We start from the raw sequence: 16,861 nt of genomic DNA on the forward strand, positions 1-16,861 counted from the left end.
TGCTGTTACAATAGTGTATGAACGATAGTGTTGGCTTGCAACGCCACCGTGCGGTGGCAAAAGCAAGCTGCAGCTGGATGACGTTAGAATTCCATACCTCACAGAACAGGTCACCAGATTCACTCCGTTGTGCTGTCGTCATACAGTCACGTGACACATTATAGACTCATCGATCGATTTGAATGAAAATACGCATTTTACGTTGACAGTGAACTTTTTAATTTTTTAGGATCATCTCGAAAAAAATCAAAAGCGAAAACTGCTAGTCAAAGTTGACGTTGTCCAGGGAAGTCCTTCACAAACTCGAGTGCAAAATGACGTTAACATTTCATCTGGTAAAAAAAAAAAAAAAGTTAATAATTATAATAAACTGTGGGTGTTCATCATACATTGCCCATTGTGCATGTATTCATTCTGAACCGAGCTAACACTGTGTAAAGGTAACGGGCGCCGTCTGCGTCCTGCCGCTCCCACTCCAAACGATGGAGTGATCACATCAGCATGGGACGCGTCATAGGGCCAGGGGTCAAAGGTCAAATAACACGATGCAAAAATGACATCAGTGCAAACGGCGGGGCCACTAGGGCCCATCGGCGAAGAAGGGTAATGACAATGCTTTGGTCGCCGTGGAAACGTGCAGGCGGTTGCGCTCGGGCATGCATCGCCATCGGCATGACAAATTTGATGCTCATCATCGGCCAGTCGGGGTAGGACGCCAATTCCTTCGTTCCCGACTGCCAGATCACGACCGCCATCGGGATTTCCACTGGATGTTTTCAGGAACTATCGAGGTCCACTACATCCAATTCTTCATAGAGTGAGGAAAAGTTTTGGCGAAGAGAGAAGACGGGACGCTTTGAACGAGTTCAAATCCCAATGGAATCACCCGTTGCGTCCTCCGAAATCTTGGAGATGTCAGCCGATGAGCCTTCTTCATCCGACGGGATGTTGGGACTGCCTGAAGCTCCGCCTCCTGCGGCGCCCCGTCCTTCCAGACAGGAATCCGGGGATGAGCAGGGCACGTCCAACACCTCAGAGGGCGTAGAAGGAGCATCTTCTCGGCTTGCCGCCTCGGCCCGGTCGGCTACTTCCTGCCCCGCCGACGCGTGATTGGCTGTTGACGGCTCGGTGGCTGACGGGCTCTTGAGTTGAGCGTGACAGAGCGGACACGTCTCCTGCACATACAGCCACTTCTTCAGACAGCCGGCGTGGAAGAAATGGCTGCACGGCGTGATGACGGCGCTGCTCAGGTCCTAAGGGAATCAATCCAACACGTTAAGACGGGAAGCCGGCAACAGATAGGCCTGTCGCCATAGTTACTGTATCGTTCGATGAAAAAAATTGGACATGATAGAAGGGCCGGGGGGGAAAAAATAGTCGAAATTGGGTAGACTAAACACAAGATACCAAAGCAGTACTTAAAGTAAAGAAAGGTTTTGGTCTGGACAAGCTTACGTACTGGCCAATGTGATCAGTTAATGCTAGCCGCAGACGACACGTGGGCAAGATCCGTGCGGACGGAGCTCCAGGCGTACCTGATAGCAGATGGCGCAGATGTCGTTATAGCGGCGCAGCTGCGCCTGACTGGCGGTAGGAAGGCTCTTGATCTTGTTGACGGCGTCGCGGCGCAGCAGGAAACTCTGCCAGCCCAGCTGTGCCCGCAGCCACACGTTGTAATACGAGTGCACCAGGATGATGGTGCCGCCCATCACGCTCCACTCGCCGAACACCGTCTCCGATACGCCGTAGCACACCACGCACACGGCCACCTGATGGGACGGGCGCCGCTGTGACACAAGCGCGGACAGCGATATGTCTGTTCGTGCACGAGCGCTCACGAGAAACTCCAGCAGTCTGTACGTCCCGTTGACGCAGTAGATGACCTCATCCATGTTCTCCACTGGAGCTTTGCGGAACTCCTCCACCATGAAAAGCACGTAGATGAGCAGTGTGCCCAACACCTGAACCAAACACAGAAAAAGTTGCACACACGTCGCAAGCTGTGATGGCAGAAAATGAAACATCACTAGTCACAAGACCGACTTACCTGTAGAGAAGTGAGGATGGAGGACGAGATGATGATGAGGAGCCAGAAGTCCATGTGGAAGAACTGACAGATCGTGTAGGCCATGTAGGCCGGGAAGACCAGCAGGAAGAGGCACAGCGACACGGCTCGGAAGTGCTTCCACAGGCTCCTGGCAGGAAGCGCCACAAGGACCGGCATCAAGCACCGGCTGGCCGACACGCAAGCCAGTCAGAATCTACCTGTCCCTGGAGGCCCCGAGCGCTAGCACGATGGGGTCGGCGATCTCCAGCATGGACTGCAGGATGGAGGCCACCACGATGAAGAGAATGATAGAGAGGAGAAAGGCCCGGTGGATGACCTGTAGCTCAATCAGGCCTGTCTGGACGGCCAGGATCAGCAGAGTGATGCCCTCCGTCATTCCTCTGACAACACATACGTCTGGTTGGGGGGGTGCGTGAGACTGCTTTGATGTGTGCACGTGTGCCGGCGTGTGTCCCACCTGTGCATGGTGTTGTCGTTGATGAAGGCTCGGTAGCCCTGCAGATAGAACTTGCAGAGGGTGAGGACGCCCAGCGCGATGAAGGACACGGTGAAGACCAAGCCCAGGAGCGAGTAAGGTGTACTGCAGCACTCGGCCACACTGCGTGGGAGGCACGCACATATTTAGCAGGCGATTTCTCACACGGGCCGGCCACCGTGGCTGGCACACACCTGGTGAGGAAGAGGAAGAGGAGCCGCTCCCTGGAGGCCGGCTGGTCCCGGGTGCTGAAGTAGGAGTAGATCTGCAGAGCGAAGAGCAGCAGCCAGAAGCACATGAAGAGGACGGGCAGGACCAGCTGGTTCCACAAGGACATCCCCAGAGCCAGAAGACCATACACCTCCACCACCTGCAGACAGCAGCCCCACAAAAACTGAGCACACCGTAACTTTGCATACATTAGTCCAGCTGTTCTCAAATTGGGGTTTGTGAAAACACTTCAGAGGGTGCATTAGATAGGTTTTCTACATGTATCAGCAAATCTAATTTAATACTTTGTAATGCCATAACATCGTTCCTTTTCAAATTTTGAGCAAAATAATTGGAACATCTCTTCTGCAAAATGGTGCATGCCTGTAATATGTGCTTTCATACAGATGCACATTGTCATTTTTAAAGCAATTTTCCTGCAGACAAGCCAGAAATAAAACAGGTGATGTTACGCCATCTGGTTTCTGGAGTTGCAAAATAAAATATGCTTTGAGATACTATTACAAATGCAATTGCAATGTTTAAAGCAAAAAAAAAAAAAAGGTATGAATGGTATGGCAGTCTTTCTTTTTCCCCCACCCAACAATGCTTTGCACTAATTAGCGGGTACTTAATTGGGAGGAAAAACAAAAAAGCTTGAGACCCACTGCATTAGGCTACATCCAAACGCCGTCGTTCAGGCTCGTTCAGGTCACTTACCTGGGCCAGTTCGCGGTAGGCCGTCTTTGCCAGGTTGTACGGCACCAGCAAGTTGGACGCCAGGAAGTAGATGACTTCCAGACCCGTGAAGATCATGGAGAACTTGTTGATGAAGACGATGGTTTCCAGAGGCACCAGGCACAGGCGGGCCGCCAGGGGGAGCAGGTGGGCCGAGAAGAGCCAGATGCGCTTGGTCTGCATCACGCACGAGCACAGTGTGCACACCACCAGCTGACCTGGGAACATCAAACATTCATTTTGCCTAATGAAAGCCCAAGGAAGGTTTATCGGCATGAGCCGTGGGAAATGACGGCGGCGCTCACCTACGAGCGCCGTGACGAATCGGTTCATGGAAAGCGGATCCAGGTATACAGCGCCCTCGTGGCCTGACTCCAGCTCACTGCGCACATAGTCCCTGAGCGCAAAACGGAATGGACACGGTTGTCAAGATCTGCCCTGCACCATGTGTGTGTGCGCGCACATGCCTACCTGGACACCTGGTGGCCGGCAAAGAGCAGCAGGGCGGTGAGCACATAAAGGTAAAGCTTGACCAGGTGCTGCCGAGGCAGCGTGAGCAGCACCAGGCTGAGGATGTAGCCTGAAACGTAATGCGCACGCCAGATTCCTGAAATCAGTAAAACCTGCAAAAACTACAAATACCATCAAATGCTTTTTCGCTGGATTTAACGTACTGAATGAAGGTCATTAGAAACTCTTGAATTTCAAATAATTACAAACATACTTTAAAACACACAAATGATTTCCCCCAAAAGCTCTTCTCAAAGGAATGTACAATAAACGATAATCCAGCCAAAAGGTGCACATCACATAGGGAATTTTAATGTTGTTAAAAGTGTGTCGCCATCCAGTGGCCAAGGCTGGAATTACATAAACATGAGGCAATACAATGCCGTTATGTTACAAAAACAAACAAAACAAAAAACGAAATCTGTAAAATCCCACGAGGACTGCTGCACTCAAAAACAAAAAAGCTGCAATACTGACCCACATAGTGCAGGTAGAGCGCCAGGTATTTGTACTGGAAGAGGGGGTTGTTGGACAGGCTGGATCGCTGGATCTTTTGGAAGAAGGAACCCACGTCCCAGCGGTACAGCACGTCCAGTAGCATGATACTGGGCACACGCAGGCCCACGTTCAGCACCGCCTCCACGCGCTCCTTCACCGCCATGGCCACCCCGACGCGGCACGCCGCACCACTAGGACGGGACGATATGGCAAGGGGCCCTGTGGAAAAATAAGATCGGCGTAAGATGCACATTTTCAAAAGTCGCTGAGCTCAGTATCACCAATTATGTCTGGGGGAATGGGCCATTAATATTGCCAGTACCAATTATTGAGAAGCTTGGTGAAAGACACCCGAATGTTGGAGCCAAGTCATGCACTGGAAAGGCAACGCTAGCAAAACTGGAGAAGACCCAATTTTATTTTATCTTCGTGCGTGGGATGTATTTAAGTGAAGATAAAAAAAAATCGCTTAGGATTTGAAAAATCTCTGCGAGTACCAGGCCTCGGTGACTCGCACGCTCCGTTGCCATCCCAACAAAGTGATGATGATGTTGAGGTTTTATATAACAGTCAGTGGCAGTGATGCTTACGTAACAGCATCACTGCTTGCTTTACTTGACTGCAATTAGTTCGGTTAGCGGCCGCGCGTCGATGGCCGTATGAACTTGAGTAACCTCTTCATCCCTCTCCGATACTTAGCGAGAATTCCGTGCCGAAACTTAACACGAATTCATTCGCCTCTCCAAAGAGCGCTTTAAAAATAATCCTTTTTTAATATATTTTTTAACCAGCATTACACCGAATACAGCAATGCCCGCATAGAGCAGTCGTCTGCAGGCACGGAGCCAGCCACCAACTTAAGTTAACAGCTAGCATGTCTAGCTAGCGCATCACTGTGACGTCATCTAAACAAAATCCACACATGGATTTCAAGAAACTCACAGTTACAAAACACACTGCCATTGGCACATAAATGCTCATCTGCTTTTGCGGTGCTTCTGTCGCCGTTTGTTTGACTTAGCTTATTCTTACGGACACCGGCTCGCCTAGCGCTTAGCTTGACATATTCAAAATGGCGGAAAAGGTCCAACTTACGCGAAAGGGCCGCCGTCGGCCTCGGCCGTGTTTCGTGTGCGCGTAGGAGCCTCGGCGGGGAGCTTCCCGGCGTCGGCACGGAGCATTTTAGCCGGGCTGAGCCCAAAGCGCCCGCCCAAGCAAAGCTTGACGGAACCGCGTCGAGCTCACAGGAGCCGGCCGAGCCGCGCGTCTAAAGCATCTCGCTTGGGTGCCATTCTCGCAGCCACCTGAGTGAGCCGCAGAGCGGATGCGAGCCTGTAGTGCGCATGCGCAATCACCCCCCCCCCCCCCCCCCACACACACACACACACACACACACACAACTTTGTCCTATGCACCCACATCGCAAAACACATGCGCATCAACGTGAACGATACAAGACGCATTGTACTATTCGGAAGGACTTAAAACACCAACAAATCATCATTTTTATTTATATATAATCGCAGGTCTCGGAATCTAAAGGAGGCCGACAGGCGGGACGGGAACTTGTGCGTTCTTCAAAATCGTTGCATTCTCTTAAGTCACCGTTAGATGATGCTAAACTCCACACTTGACTAAGAAATGATGAAAAGTGCAGCGATGAAAAAAAAACATTACTGTAAAATATAAGCCATTGAACTGATTTGGGGGGATTGGCGAAGAGTAAATGTTGAAAAGGCAAATTTTGATTAGCGCTACAAGGTACAAATCCATTTTTCATTGTTAGTTCAATGTCCAGATTCGCTCTTCAATAACTTTTAGAGAAGGATTTGGAGCGTGTGGCCATTGCCATGACGACGCGGCTTTGTGGTAGCGTCACTTCCGTCGGGAGGCGCCGTGCGAGGAAGAAGCTCTCCTTTGCAATCTTGGCACTTTGCGCTCTCCTCTTCTCGCTGTTCGCTATCGCCGTCCGTGCGGAGGACACTGGGCGCCTGCCACTCGTCCCGCCTCTCATGTTAGCATCACGTGCTAATTCGCTCCGCCAGGTAAGCATGTGCTCAGACGCGAGTAGCTAATGTTAGCATAGCCGCCGCCTTAGCTCACCGGGCTGGCTAGTCAGTTAGCCGCCTGTGCTAAAAACATCAACAAGTCGCGCCGCGTCTCACTTTGTGCTACTGCAGCGCGCGTGTGTGTGTGAGTGGGTGCGTGCGTGCGAGCCATGTCCGTCCCCGTGATCATCAAGTGGGGGGGCCAAGAGTATGCCATCACGTCCCTGTGCGAGGACGACACCGTCATGGATCTCAAGCAGTCCATCAAGACTCTCACCGGTGTGCTGCCCGAGAGGCAGAAGCTGCTCGGACTCAAGGTCAAAGGTAAAAGTGCCGCGACGCGGTCGCAACCGCCGATCGGACAGATGTTCACTTTGGGTACTGGCGTTGCGACGTCAGGGAAGGCAGCGGAGGACGAAGTGAAGTTGGGCTCCCTCAAGCTCAAGCCCAACACCAAGATCATGATGATGGGCACCAGGGAGGAAGGCCTGGTAGGACTGAGGGACTCCTCGTTTTCCTTTCTCTTCACCTATTCTCCCTTCTGCTCATCTTCCTCAACCCCTTCTCCTCATTGTGCCGGTCTAACTCATCTTTTGCTCTTGCGCAGGAGGAGGTCTTGGCCCCGCCCCCCGAAAATGACGACGTGGTCAACGACTTCGACATCGAGGAGGAGGTCGTCGAAGTGGAGAACAGGTCAGATGCATGTATGATCTGATATCAATACCAAGTACTGTACTGATACCACTGGTACTCTTGATACATAATACTTCCCAAAAACTGACAGATTATTTTAAAACAAGGCCTATAATTCCATTATATCATTTATCTTTAAGATGACACAAAATGCATTTTTCTATGATTTTTTATTACTATTCCCACATACTGTACATACAGAAGTGGCAACTTTCTTTAAACAACAATGCCATCTAGTGGAGTAAAAAATATAACAACTTCTTCCTAAAACAAATTTGAAGCTTCATTTTCTCATCACTACTTTAAACACAACCTTAAGTCACAGTTTGTATTATTAAAGAAGCCAAAAATATGCATTTGCAGGGAGGAGAACCTGGCCAAGGTTGCTCGCCGCGTCAAAGACTACAAGGTGGAGGAGATGAACTCCCCCAGGGAAGGGAAAAGACTTTTGGTCTTGGATGTGGACTACACATTATTTGGTGAGCGCCAGCCCCGACGAGACACCCCACGTGCGTGGTTTGATGTGTGCGTTTGCATGTCGCCGAGCGCAGACCACAAGTCGTGTGCGGAGACCGGTCAGGAGCTGATGAGGCCGTACCTCCACGAGTTCCTGACGTCGGCCTACGAAGATTACGACATCGTCATCTGGTGTATGTATGACCTGTTCACGACATGGTCCTCACTTAGATGACATCGCCGTTCGTTTTCTTGCAGCCGCCACCAGCATGAAGTGGATCGATGCCAAAATGAAGGTGAGTCACATTTAGACTTCGCGGCAGTCACGTGACTATTTTCAACCAATCGAAAGAGAAGCAATGGAAGACAAAGAATGGTGTGTGTGTGTGTGTGTGTGTGCGCGCGCACGGCAGGAACTGGGCGTGACCGACAACCCAAACTACAAGATCACCTTCATGCTGGACAGCGCCGCCATGATCACTGTGCACACGCCCAAAAGAGGCGTCGTCGAGGTGAGGCGTTTGTCCGCCTACATCATCACTCAATGGCACTCCCCCCAAAAAATCTTTGACAAAACGTGGACCCCAAAGATAATTCATTTTAACAAAAAATCTAGGCAAAAGAATAAATATTGCACTGCTACTCAATTATTTTTGTTAAAAAATGTGTTTTTGTGCTCGACCCAGGTGAAACCACTGGGTGTGATCTGGGGCAAGTACGAGCGCTTCTACAGCCGCAAGAACACCATCATGCTGGACGACATCGGACGCAACTTCCTGATGAATCCGCAGAACGGACTCAAGGTAATCCGCCAGGGGGCCGAGCGGCCACTTTTTCAGCGAGCGAGCCGTGTAACCATGGCGCGTGCGCTCTCGTGCGCAGATCCGGCCCTTCATGAAGGCGCACCTGAACCGCGAGAAGGACCGAGAGCTCCAGAAGCTGAGCGAGTACCTGAAGGAGATCGCTACACTGGACGACTTCACCGCGCTCAACCACAAACACTGGGAGAGGTAACGCAAACCAAACGCAGCATATTCATTTGCGTCCACAGCAGTGGGACGTATTTTTTTTGTCTGACTTGTTGGTGTCACCCTACTAAGTCCTCCTGTACTCATTTGAGGACATCCTGGCCTTCCCACTCATGTGTTTAGAATGCAATTCACTTTGTTGTCTTGCTGAGACAAAATGGACACAACAGTGTGTCCAAGTATCCTCAAGAGGATAATGTAATTTTGTATGTAAGAAATATAAGTGGTATTGATATTTTGTGTATTTTTTGGGTGTGTGAAGTGTAAGAAAAGCCTTGATCAAGTGATACTATTCAAAGAATGGAAATCTGCATTTTCGATTCAGATACTGCAGGATAAAAGAGCAAGGACGGATTCAGGACTGCTCATATATGACTGCGAACATTGGAGACTTTGGATGGAAATTTGGACCGATAATCAATTATATAATTAATAAATTATAATAAATACTTAGACAAATAAATAAATACAAATCTGGGAATGACCGACTCGATTTCAAACTAAGGCCCAGGGGCCAATTGTGGCCCGCTATCCACATTTTTGTGAATTCTTTGTAAGAAGCAGTTCACGTTTAAGCCTACCACATCAATGCAAAGCATCAAGTTGCGAAATCCCTAGAAAATGTTCAGTGCAATTAAAGTGATTAATTAGCTCAATTACAGACCTTTATAAATGAATTGTATTTTTCCATCTCGTGACAGCACTATTGTATGTTTTTGTGTGTGTATAGGTATCTGTCCAAGAGGCAGCAACACTGACCATGATGACATCACCACAACACACTGGAAGAACACAAATCCCGCAACCAAACTCCACTCCCGACACACGAGGGATATGCAGTGTGTCCATTCCCACGACAAAACGTAGCACCGCGCACATGCGCAGCAGCGTCAACGCAAACGACACAAAGACACAACAATGCAGAACGGCTCAAGATTGCGCAACGAAGCAACAAAAACAAGGCCATGTAGCAACACCACAACACAAGCCCCCCCCAAAAAACAGCAAAAAAGCAGAATCTTTGGAAATTACACCTGTGTGGCCTGTTGCCACGGAAACAGCTGGAGGAAGGCGTGCGAGTATGCACAAAGCACATGAATACAAACATTTTTTTGTACCCAAACTCCCGAGTGATTGATTTCATTTCATTTTATTGATTAAATAACAATATGACATGACTTCCGCGCGCGCTCATGTGACCCTGGTGCGGTCATGTGACGTCCCGCAGTGCGTGTCTTCTCCATTCACTCTGCGGATACAAGTTTCCTTTGTTAGGGTTAATTTTTGATTGTTTCACAACTCAACCGTTTGATAAAGATTTTTCCAAATTACCAAACATTTTAAAACAAGACTTTATAATGTGGCAGCGCTAAATGTAAAATGACCCTCGATTGTTTTTTTAGAAAACTCAACCTATGAAAAAGTACCAGTGGTATCGTCTGACTCCTGAGTACTTGTACTGGTATTGATCTGAGAAAAAGTGGTATCAAGTATCCCTAGTATAGAAAGTTTTCCAAAATGTTAACTGATGTTAATCTCGCCTATTTTTCTTTGAACTTCAGACCAAAAATGCAGAGCTTGCCAGGGTAAGCATCGTCTATTAATACAGTTAGGTGAACATTTAAATAAGTGGTTCCTGGAAGTTTTTGATGGCGATATTGGTCAAAATGACAAAAACTGGCGACCAGTCAAAAGCCTTACTTCCCTCAGCTTTCACTCAGTTCCAAGCTGAAACGGGACCATGCTGGCTTTCATATCTCAATACCACCAACCTGCAGCGGCTCCAGTGGCTCCACGGCCCGCGGGTGTATTTGTCTTGAGCACGCACGCAGAAGACAAAGTCCACCACGGCGACGTCCACCCGGAAGCTGTTGGCGTCCGTCTCGTCGATCTGGGGGGGGACAAGATTCAACTATCGAATCGGGGTTGGCGCCAAAGCCCGCGTTCTGATTTCCCAGTTAGGTTCGAACTGTAAGAGGATGCTAGTCTTTTTCAAATCCAAGTACCAGGATGTTGTGTTTCGTGTCGCAGGAATGTTTGCTGGAGACCACCTTGACCTGGAAGGCAAGACCAAAGAAGGTGCAGGGTCTCTGCCAGGACTCAGGGTAGCGCCAGTGGAACGTTTTGCCACCCACGGCATGCAGGCCGATAACAGGTTCCGGCGTCCCTGAGGAGAAGAAAAAAAAAATCAGACGAGGTCAGGTTGCATAAAGGAGTACAACCAGTCCAGAACTTACCGATGTCCCTCAAGTAGAAACTTTTGGTGTAGACCTCCAGCTTGAAGGCGCTGACCAGGTAGACGCTGACGGAGATGCGCGCCTCTTCTTCTCTGTAGGAACAAGATAAGTCCTGGCAGCTGGCTTCTGACCCGTTGGGGTCCCACTGGCACGGAATCACTTGGGAAATCCTGAGAACATAAAAAAGAACCAGGAAGTCATTTTGGAGCGAGTGCAGCAGGCCCAAAGCGAGACGGCCTCGCCGTTTCCTCACCGCAGCGCTTTGACCATCAGAACGTGAGCTTTGCTTCTGAAACGGTTTCGGCTCCATCCGCAGCGGAAGCTCCCGTTGTAGTTGAGAGCCCAGCAGTGGACGGCACCTGACGACAACAAACGGCTCACTTGACCCTTGACCCCACACAATATCCTTCATTTCCATAAAGTTAGTTACTCAACCAAAGGTGAAAAATACTAAGAAAAAAAGCTTTTATAAAAGTACTATTAAATGTCAGGAAATCCATTAGACTTGATCCTTACTTACCTTCTCCAGGTGTTTTCTCCTCCAGGATGACCCCTTTGTCCTGGTCCACGTGGATCAGGACCCAGGTGTGATTCAGGTACTCTCCACCAGAGGTCAAGTGGCAGCTGAAGTTTCCTCCTCGGGTCTCCATAAGCTCAACGCTGACCTGCCAACCCAGGAGAGACGGCTGGATCTTCTGACCTGAAATACAGGCCAGGTTCTTATGAGTCAAGCCCGGTTCTTGGAAGGAGCCATCATTTCCTCTTACCATCTCTCTTCCAGAACACATCCTGGTTTTCATAAGCCACCCCACAGGTGAGAAGAACACGCGATGTGGCGTTCTTGGAAGGGATCGTCACAACCAACACTAAACGAAGGTCAGAATTTCAAGTCCTGCTCTTTGGGTCAACTGCAGAGGAGAGAGGAGGCACTGACCGTTGTCCATCAGAGCATTTGTGTTTCCATGGTGATCAGTGGAGGCGCCGCCGCCAAGTGCCGCCATCATCAAATACAACAAAGACTTCCACATCGGGACGCTGAGTACAAGACAGGAAAATCCTGAAAACAGAAAGCGCCACAACGTGGGTCACGAGTCGGCCTTCTCGGTTGCATCGTGAGTTTTGAAATATTAGGTGACAATGTTCTCACCTTGGAGATCGGACGCTGTCTGGACCGACAGGATCCGAATGCGTGTGTATTTGTAGGTGTGGGATGCAGAAGTTGGTTTGTGTGCGGAGTTCCACGGAAAAAAGAAGTGGCGGCTCACACGTCAGCCTAACCGAGATCAAATCCGAATTACCAATACTTGCTGGCTCCACTTCATGAGATCGTTTGCTTCTTTTTATTGAAGGAAAAAAAAGTGTATTTCCTTGGTATTATGGACATAAATAACAAAATAACAAAAATATATGCAAAAAATGTTTTTTTATAAACCTAAATTCTGACATAAAAATGTATTGTTTCTTTTTCAGTTTTTTTTTCCTTTTCCTGCATGTTCAGTGTCCAGTGATGTTTTTATGGTTGATCATTTGTACACCAAGTACAAAGGTTTAAACTTTTGTGTGCAAAACAATATGGTGGTCATAAACAAGTTAAAATTATAGAGTGAGAGCTATAAAACATTTTTAGTATTAGGAGAGCCTACAGAAAATTCTAATCCAATAGCAAGCATTCAGATAATTTTTGCTTGTAGAAAAATACTTATGAAAACAGGCAAAATGACACATTTCCAAGTTAGGAATGATCAACTTTTATACATTTTTGATTATCAATATTTTTTTGTCTTAAATTTAAACTATGCTTAGCAGCACACTACTTTCTAGAAACATTAGAATCCATAAAAATCTCAATATGAGTCAAAATGATTGGTTCAAAATTTATCAGTAGGAACAGGAACCGCGTCAGACTGTTAGCAACAAAGCGTGCAGAGTCATTTCCGTCTATCACGCCAGCCTATATGGAGCACTCCAGCCCTGCTGGCTAACTGCCAATTTATGCTAGATGCATCTTAAACCATTTTAATGACGTAATCCCTGGTGATTAAGGTTTTTTTTTTTTTTTTTTGGTACAGTAAATTGGAAGCATCTGTTGCAGACTGTAGAAAGACTGTCTCATTGTGCACAAGTATGTACCTCAACTTCTCCTTATGGGAGGAAGGACTTTCCCACCTGTGGTATGTTTGTGTGTGAATGAGGTTGTCAGAAGGGCACACAGGAAGTTGTGAGGAGAGGAAGTTGAGCATGGGACGGCCCCACATTGAATATCATTGAGCCTCAGAAGGAAGAGGAAGAAGAAAAGGTTTTGGGGGGAAAAAAATCCGAGTTCCTCTCAGGAATCTCCTGACAATAAACTTGTACATACAGCTACCGAGCGATCAATCAATGAATACGGAACGGCAAACAGCTCGTATGACCAAATTATCATTTGGGAATCGATGAGCTGCCGATTACGTTTTGCACTTCGATGTAGAAGTCAGATAGCGTTAGAAAAGATAAGTATGGAGAAACAGCCATGCCTTGAAATAAGAGTGATCTGACTGTAGTTTTACCGAGGCAAGACAATTTGTCTCGAAGAAAGAAAAAGGAACAAGTTCCAGTGGAATACAAATAAAACATTGTTTTTAATGAAAAAAATTGGCTTCTCAATGAAAATATGTCGTGTCGTCAACTTGATGTTTTCGCGTGTGTGTTACTATCTCACACCATTGTGCAGTCAAGTGCGAAAGAAAAAAAGCCTTTTGGCCAGCAGCTTTTTCGTCCTCCAATGTGAGCGCCAGAAGCTAGCTCATGAGCGAGCTGCCACCTTGTCAAGGCGCAGACAACACAAGCAGGACTGGTCACCCTGGTGGTTGCGGTTTCCATAGCGACAACACAGATGTTCATTACCATCCAGCAAATATCCATAAAGGTTCTCACGCCGTCTTTAAGCGTCCACGGGGGTGGGCTGGCACTGCGTTTCCAGAGCGGGGTCGCTCGCGGGCGGCTGGCTGATGATGACCTGCACCACGTAATCCCGCGAGATGTTGATCTGCTCCAATCTCAGCCTGTCGGCGAGCGGGCGTCCCGAAAAGAACCAGCGTTGGGCGGCGGCGGGCACTCCTTCCTGAGCGTGGAGGCGTCGTTTCATGGCGCCCACCGTGTCGGCCGAGCGCACACGCAGGCGCAGGTCGCGGCCCGTGGAGAGGCGCAAACGCAGCTGCCGCTCGGCGTCGTCGTCATCCACCAACGCGTCGGCGCCGCCCGAGTCCTGGTCGGAGGCATCGTGCTCGTCGCGCCGTTCCTCGATCATGTTGACGGGTGGCGCCAGGCAGTAGACGGGCAGCTGGTAGCGATTGCCCAGCTCGTCATAGCATTCGCTCAGCGCGCCTGCAAAAAAATACAAATAAAACACAGAAAGGCGGTTAAGAATAAAAAAAAAAAAAAATCTGGATTCTTAAAAAAATATTATGCATGGGCATGGTTCAAACGTTTAAGTATTATATATATATATATATATATATATAAATGGATCGCGATTCAACTGACCGTGCGGCAGTGTGATGCTGGCGCCGTCCAGGATGGCCTGAGCCAGTTGGTGGTCTTGGCTCTCAAAGGCGCCGGCGGCCGCCCTCAGAGCGTCCCAGATCTCCTTACGACCCTCAAACGCCGGCGCCGTGTCCCAAAATTCGTCGCGCTTGCTGCGCAGCTGGCCCTCCGTCATGGGGTAATCGCTTTTCCATTTGGGATGCTCACGCTTGAGAGGCTGGTTTCGGCCCAGGGCCACTGAGAACAACAAAGGCAGAGTCATCAAGATCTTTCTGCTTGAATTTGTGGAGACTAATAGCAAATATCAAAAATCCTCAGGCGGTAGTCTTACACTCAAAATAATTAGAAAGTAGCAATAACCAAGATTCCCAGTTCATCCAAAAACATCTCTGGTTTGACAAACTGTTAAAAAGGATAGTTCACTAATTTTTCACACATTTTTTAAAAATAATTCATTTTATAACGCAATTAGATTTCTTGTACAATTACCTTTCAAAACATTTTCCACTTGGAACTTCCTGAAAATGGTATCACATGTGCTCAAGAAGCGACCAATCAAAGCTCACCTGCTGATCATGTGACATTCCCACCTGAGCCTTCAACACGTGATGTCATTCTCAATCCACAGCAAGTGACCAAATCGTACATGACTTTCGTTTGACAACACGTATTCGACCTGGGTTAGGGTTTGAAATATGGCTTTCGAATCAGCGTGCGTATATCCTACAACATTTAGGAGTACTGATTTGTCATGAAAAGTCAAGTGTTAAAAAAAGTCACTAATTGGAAGTCGACGCACGTTTCTTATCGGTTGAATGACTGAAAATTCGTCGGAAAAATAATAAACACAGAAACAGTATTTGTACTTAAGTTACTTACCACTTTAAGCGTCTTCATGATCAAGTTTAAAACCGTGGCCAGGTTCAACACAGTAGCTTGAAAAAAAACTTTAATATTGGCATAAAAACAGAATGAAGTCCACCAAGGCTTGAAAGGGAGGCGACAATAAAATAAATCAAGTAGCATGCAGCCCACTAGCATGCTAACTAGCATGCTAACCGGGCTCACACGCTCTGTAAACAAAGACGGACCAGAGGTGCGACGCCATGTTTCACCATGTTTCGGTTCAGAACTCTTCTGCTCGCTTCACCCGTAAAGGAAACGAGCGCGCCCACCCGGAGAACACACCCGAACCCCCCCGTCCGGTGCCGAAGCCACCCCAGCTAAGCGCTGCTGACAAGCAGGAGAGGAAGGAAGAGCGGGGGGAAAGAAGGAAGCAAGTTACCTCCGGTTCCGTCCGAGTTGTCGTTTAAGCTGCCCGAGGAGTCGTGATGGCTCCCCACGCAGCCACCCATGGATGTTCGGTTCGGCGGACCGGCCCGGGTAGCTCGCGGCCTCCGCGTCCTCCTCCCCGCCGCGGCTCGGCAAGGCGTCGCGTCGCCCCCACCCCCCAGCGCCCTTCCCCGCTACCTCGTTTCCTCATGTGCGACCTTGCTGCGATCTGGCTTCCTTCCCTGCACACTCACATCTTTTTCTAAGTTTCAAAGTCTCCTTGTTTCTTTCAACTTAACCCCTACACCTCGCATCTTTCCCTGCTCCCATCACTCCCTTGGCTCCTCCATCCCCCTCTGGCTCCTTCGCCTATTCGTGAGCTCACCCGAATGTCTTTTAGTCTCCTTTACTTCTCCTTTACTTCCTTAACTGGTTCCTGCATGGTTTCTTGTGCCCCCCACCTTGAATAGCCCTTGCATCAGCTTTTTTTTTCTTCACCCCTTCAACTTTATACTTCTTTCTCTGAGCAAACACAAATGGGCGAACACACACACCATGCAGATATGTAGAAATCAACCCCTACTGAACATTCCTACACACCACCCACAAATATTTATACTTCTACTTGAGTAGCAAGTTTAACCCAACTAACCTTAATGCTAGCTATTAAAAAAGACAAATCTGAGCATACTGACTAGCCAGTTCGAAACCAAAGTGTTTTTTTTAAATAGTAATATAAAAAAATAAAATTATTGTTATATACACGTTGTTTTTTTTATGGAGGGTAGCCGGCACCCTTGACTCGTGGCTAACATTAAGTCAATTCAGCACTGTAGTGACAACTGTGACCATTGGATGGCAGTGTTTTCATGCATACATACATGTATTACAAGTAAGGAATGGAAATCAATCTTTCATATACCACCCATGTTTACATAGACATAGCACATAATATTCTGCCAGCCTTGAGAAGTGAGGGAAAATGCTAAATAAACTAGGCACTATAGAGGTTGTCTTTTCCTATAACGCTGAGCACAGTTTTCTTTGGCGTCTTTTCACATCAATGGTGGTAAGGTGTTAAAAAGTACATGTTGACTTTTGTCTTT

The 16,861-nt window shown here is 48.1% G+C and overlaps 4 protein-coding genes across 7 annotated transcripts; 1 reads left to right on the top strand and 3 right to left on the bottom strand.

Moving 5' to 3' along the window:
* Nucleotides 1–195: 195 nt before the first annotated feature.
* LOC148408655 (RING finger protein 145-like) lies at nt 196–5,834 on the bottom strand. Its single transcript, XM_088440507.1, has 12 exons — nt 5,595–5,834; nt 4,479–4,718; nt 3,963–4,071; nt 3,797–3,888; nt 3,474–3,709; nt 2,738–2,913; nt 2,526–2,666; nt 2,266–2,448; nt 2,048–2,195; nt 1,839–1,961; nt 1,536–1,769; nt 196–1,253 (listed from the first exon to the last, which is right to left on the bottom strand). The coding sequence occupies exons 2-12, from the start codon at nt 4,660–4,662 to the stop codon at nt 867–869; spliced, it is 2,013 nt and encodes a 670-aa protein (XP_088296633.1). The 5' UTR covers nt 4,663–4,718; nt 5,595–5,834; the 3' UTR covers nt 196–866.
* A 543-nt stretch (nt 5,835–6,377) lies between these two features.
* Nucleotides 6,378–9,847, top strand: ublcp1 (ubiquitin-like domain containing CTD phosphatase 1). Its single transcript, XM_088440514.1, has 11 exons — nt 6,378–6,544; nt 6,680–6,871; nt 6,947–7,038; nt 7,155–7,240; nt 7,604–7,719; nt 7,792–7,890; nt 7,955–7,992; nt 8,110–8,208; nt 8,383–8,499; nt 8,579–8,706; nt 9,455–9,847. Exons 2-11 carry the CDS (start codon nt 6,718–6,720, stop codon nt 9,480–9,482), a joined length of 957 nt encoding a protein of 318 aa, XP_088296640.1. The 5' UTR covers nt 6,378–6,544; nt 6,680–6,717; the 3' UTR covers nt 9,483–9,847.
* Nucleotides 9,362–12,315, bottom strand: il12bb (interleukin 12B, b). 3 transcript variants are annotated; one of them, XM_088440511.1, is made up of 9 exons: nt 12,109–12,315; nt 11,896–12,018; nt 11,729–11,827; nt 11,482–11,661; nt 11,215–11,320; nt 10,962–11,131; nt 10,731–10,891; nt 10,497–10,615; nt 9,362–9,973 (listed from the first exon to the last, which is right to left on the bottom strand). In XM_088440511.1, exons 2-9 carry the CDS (start codon nt 11,987–11,989, stop codon nt 9,916–9,918), a joined length of 987 nt encoding a protein of 328 aa, XP_088296637.1. In that variant the 5' UTR covers nt 11,990–12,018; nt 12,109–12,315; the 3' UTR covers nt 9,362–9,915. The 3 variants fall into 3 exon arrangements, with proteins under 3 accessions (XP_088296637.1, XP_088296638.1, XP_088296639.1); XM_088440512.1 differs by lacking the exon at nt 12,109–12,315 and having other exon boundaries at nt 11,896–12,088; XM_088440513.1 differs by lacking the exon at nt 9,362–9,973 and having other exon boundaries at nt 10,227–10,615.
* A 1,234-nt stretch (nt 12,316–13,549) lies between these two features.
* On the bottom strand, nt 13,550–16,782 carry ubtd2 (ubiquitin domain containing 2). 2 transcript variants are annotated; one of them, XM_088440515.1, is made up of 3 exons: nt 15,769–16,782; nt 14,484–14,720; nt 13,550–14,324 (listed from the first exon to the last, which is right to left on the bottom strand). In XM_088440515.1, exons 1-3 carry the CDS (start codon nt 15,836–15,838, stop codon nt 13,882–13,884), a joined length of 750 nt encoding a protein of 249 aa, XP_088296641.1. In that variant the 5' UTR covers nt 15,839–16,782; the 3' UTR covers nt 13,550–13,881. The 2 variants fall into 2 exon arrangements, with proteins under 2 accessions (XP_088296641.1, XP_088296642.1); XM_088440516.1 differs by lacking the exon at nt 15,769–16,782 and adding an exon at nt 15,363–15,740.
* Nucleotides 16,783–16,861: the final 79 nt, after the last annotated feature.

The sequence above is a fragment of the Hippichthys cyanospilos genome, chromosome 18, assembly GCF_059441005.1.
Source record: "Hippichthys cyanospilos isolate Australia breed blue-spotted pipefish chromosome 18, RoL_Hcya_1.0, whole genome shotgun sequence".
NCBI classification, from domain to species: Eukaryota; Metazoa; Chordata; class Actinopteri; order Syngnathiformes; family Syngnathidae; genus Hippichthys; species Hippichthys cyanospilos.

What these genes read in the sequence shown, in the direction of transcription:
- ublcp1 (XM_088440514.1), top strand. Translation starts at nt 6,718, where the DNA reads ATGTCCGTCCCCGTGATCATCAAGTGGGGGGGCCAAGAGTATGCCATC. An exon ending in TTACGACATCGTCATCTGGT is followed by an intron (nt 7,891 to 7,954) that starts GTATGTATGACC and finishes GTTTTCTTGCAG; the next exon opens with CCGCCACCAGCATGAAGTGG. An exon ending in ATCCGCAGAACGGACTCAAG is followed by an intron (nt 8,500 to 8,578) that starts GTAATCCGCCAG and finishes TCTCGTGCGCAG; the next exon opens with ATCCGGCCCTTCATGAAGGC.
- il12bb (XM_088440511.1), bottom strand. Translation starts at nt 11,989, where the DNA reads ATGTGGAAGTCTTTGTTGTATTTGATGATGGCGGCACTTGGCGGCGGC. An exon ending in TGTGTTCTGGAAGAGAGATG is followed by an intron (nt 11,662 to 11,728) that starts GTAAGAGGAAAT and finishes CCTGTATTTCAG; the next exon opens with GTCAGAAGATCCAGCCGTCT. An exon ending in GGAGAAAACACCTGGAGAAG is followed by an intron (nt 11,321 to 11,481) that starts GTAAGTAAGGAT and finishes TGTTGTCGTCAG; the next exon opens with GTGCCGTCCACTGCTGGGCT.
- ubtd2 (XM_088440515.1), bottom strand. Translation starts at nt 15,838, where the DNA reads ATGGGTGGCTGCGTGGGGAGCCATCACGACTCCTCGGGCAGCTTAAAC. An exon ending in CAACTCGGACGGAACCGGAG is followed by an intron (nt 14,721 to 15,768) that starts GTAACTTGCTTC and finishes TGTTGTTCTCAG; the next exon opens with TGGCCCTGGGCCGAAACCAG. An exon ending in CAGCATCACACTGCCGCACG is followed by an intron (nt 14,325 to 14,483) that starts GTCAGTTGAATC and finishes ATTTTTTTGCAG; the next exon opens with GCGCGCTGAGCGAATGCTAT.
- LOC148408655 (XM_088440507.1), bottom strand. Translation starts at nt 4,662, where the DNA reads ATGGCGGTGAAGGAGCGCGTGGAGGCGGTGCTGAACGTGGGCCTGCGT. An exon ending in GCTCTACCTGCACTATGTGG is followed by an intron (nt 4,072 to 4,478) that starts GTCAGTATTGCA and finishes ATTACGTTTCAG; the next exon opens with GCTACATCCTCAGCCTGGTG. An exon ending in CTCGGGGCCTCCAGGGACAG is followed by an intron (nt 2,196 to 2,265) that starts GTAGATTCTGAC and finishes GCTTCCTGCCAG; the next exon opens with GAGCCTGTGGAAGCACTTCC.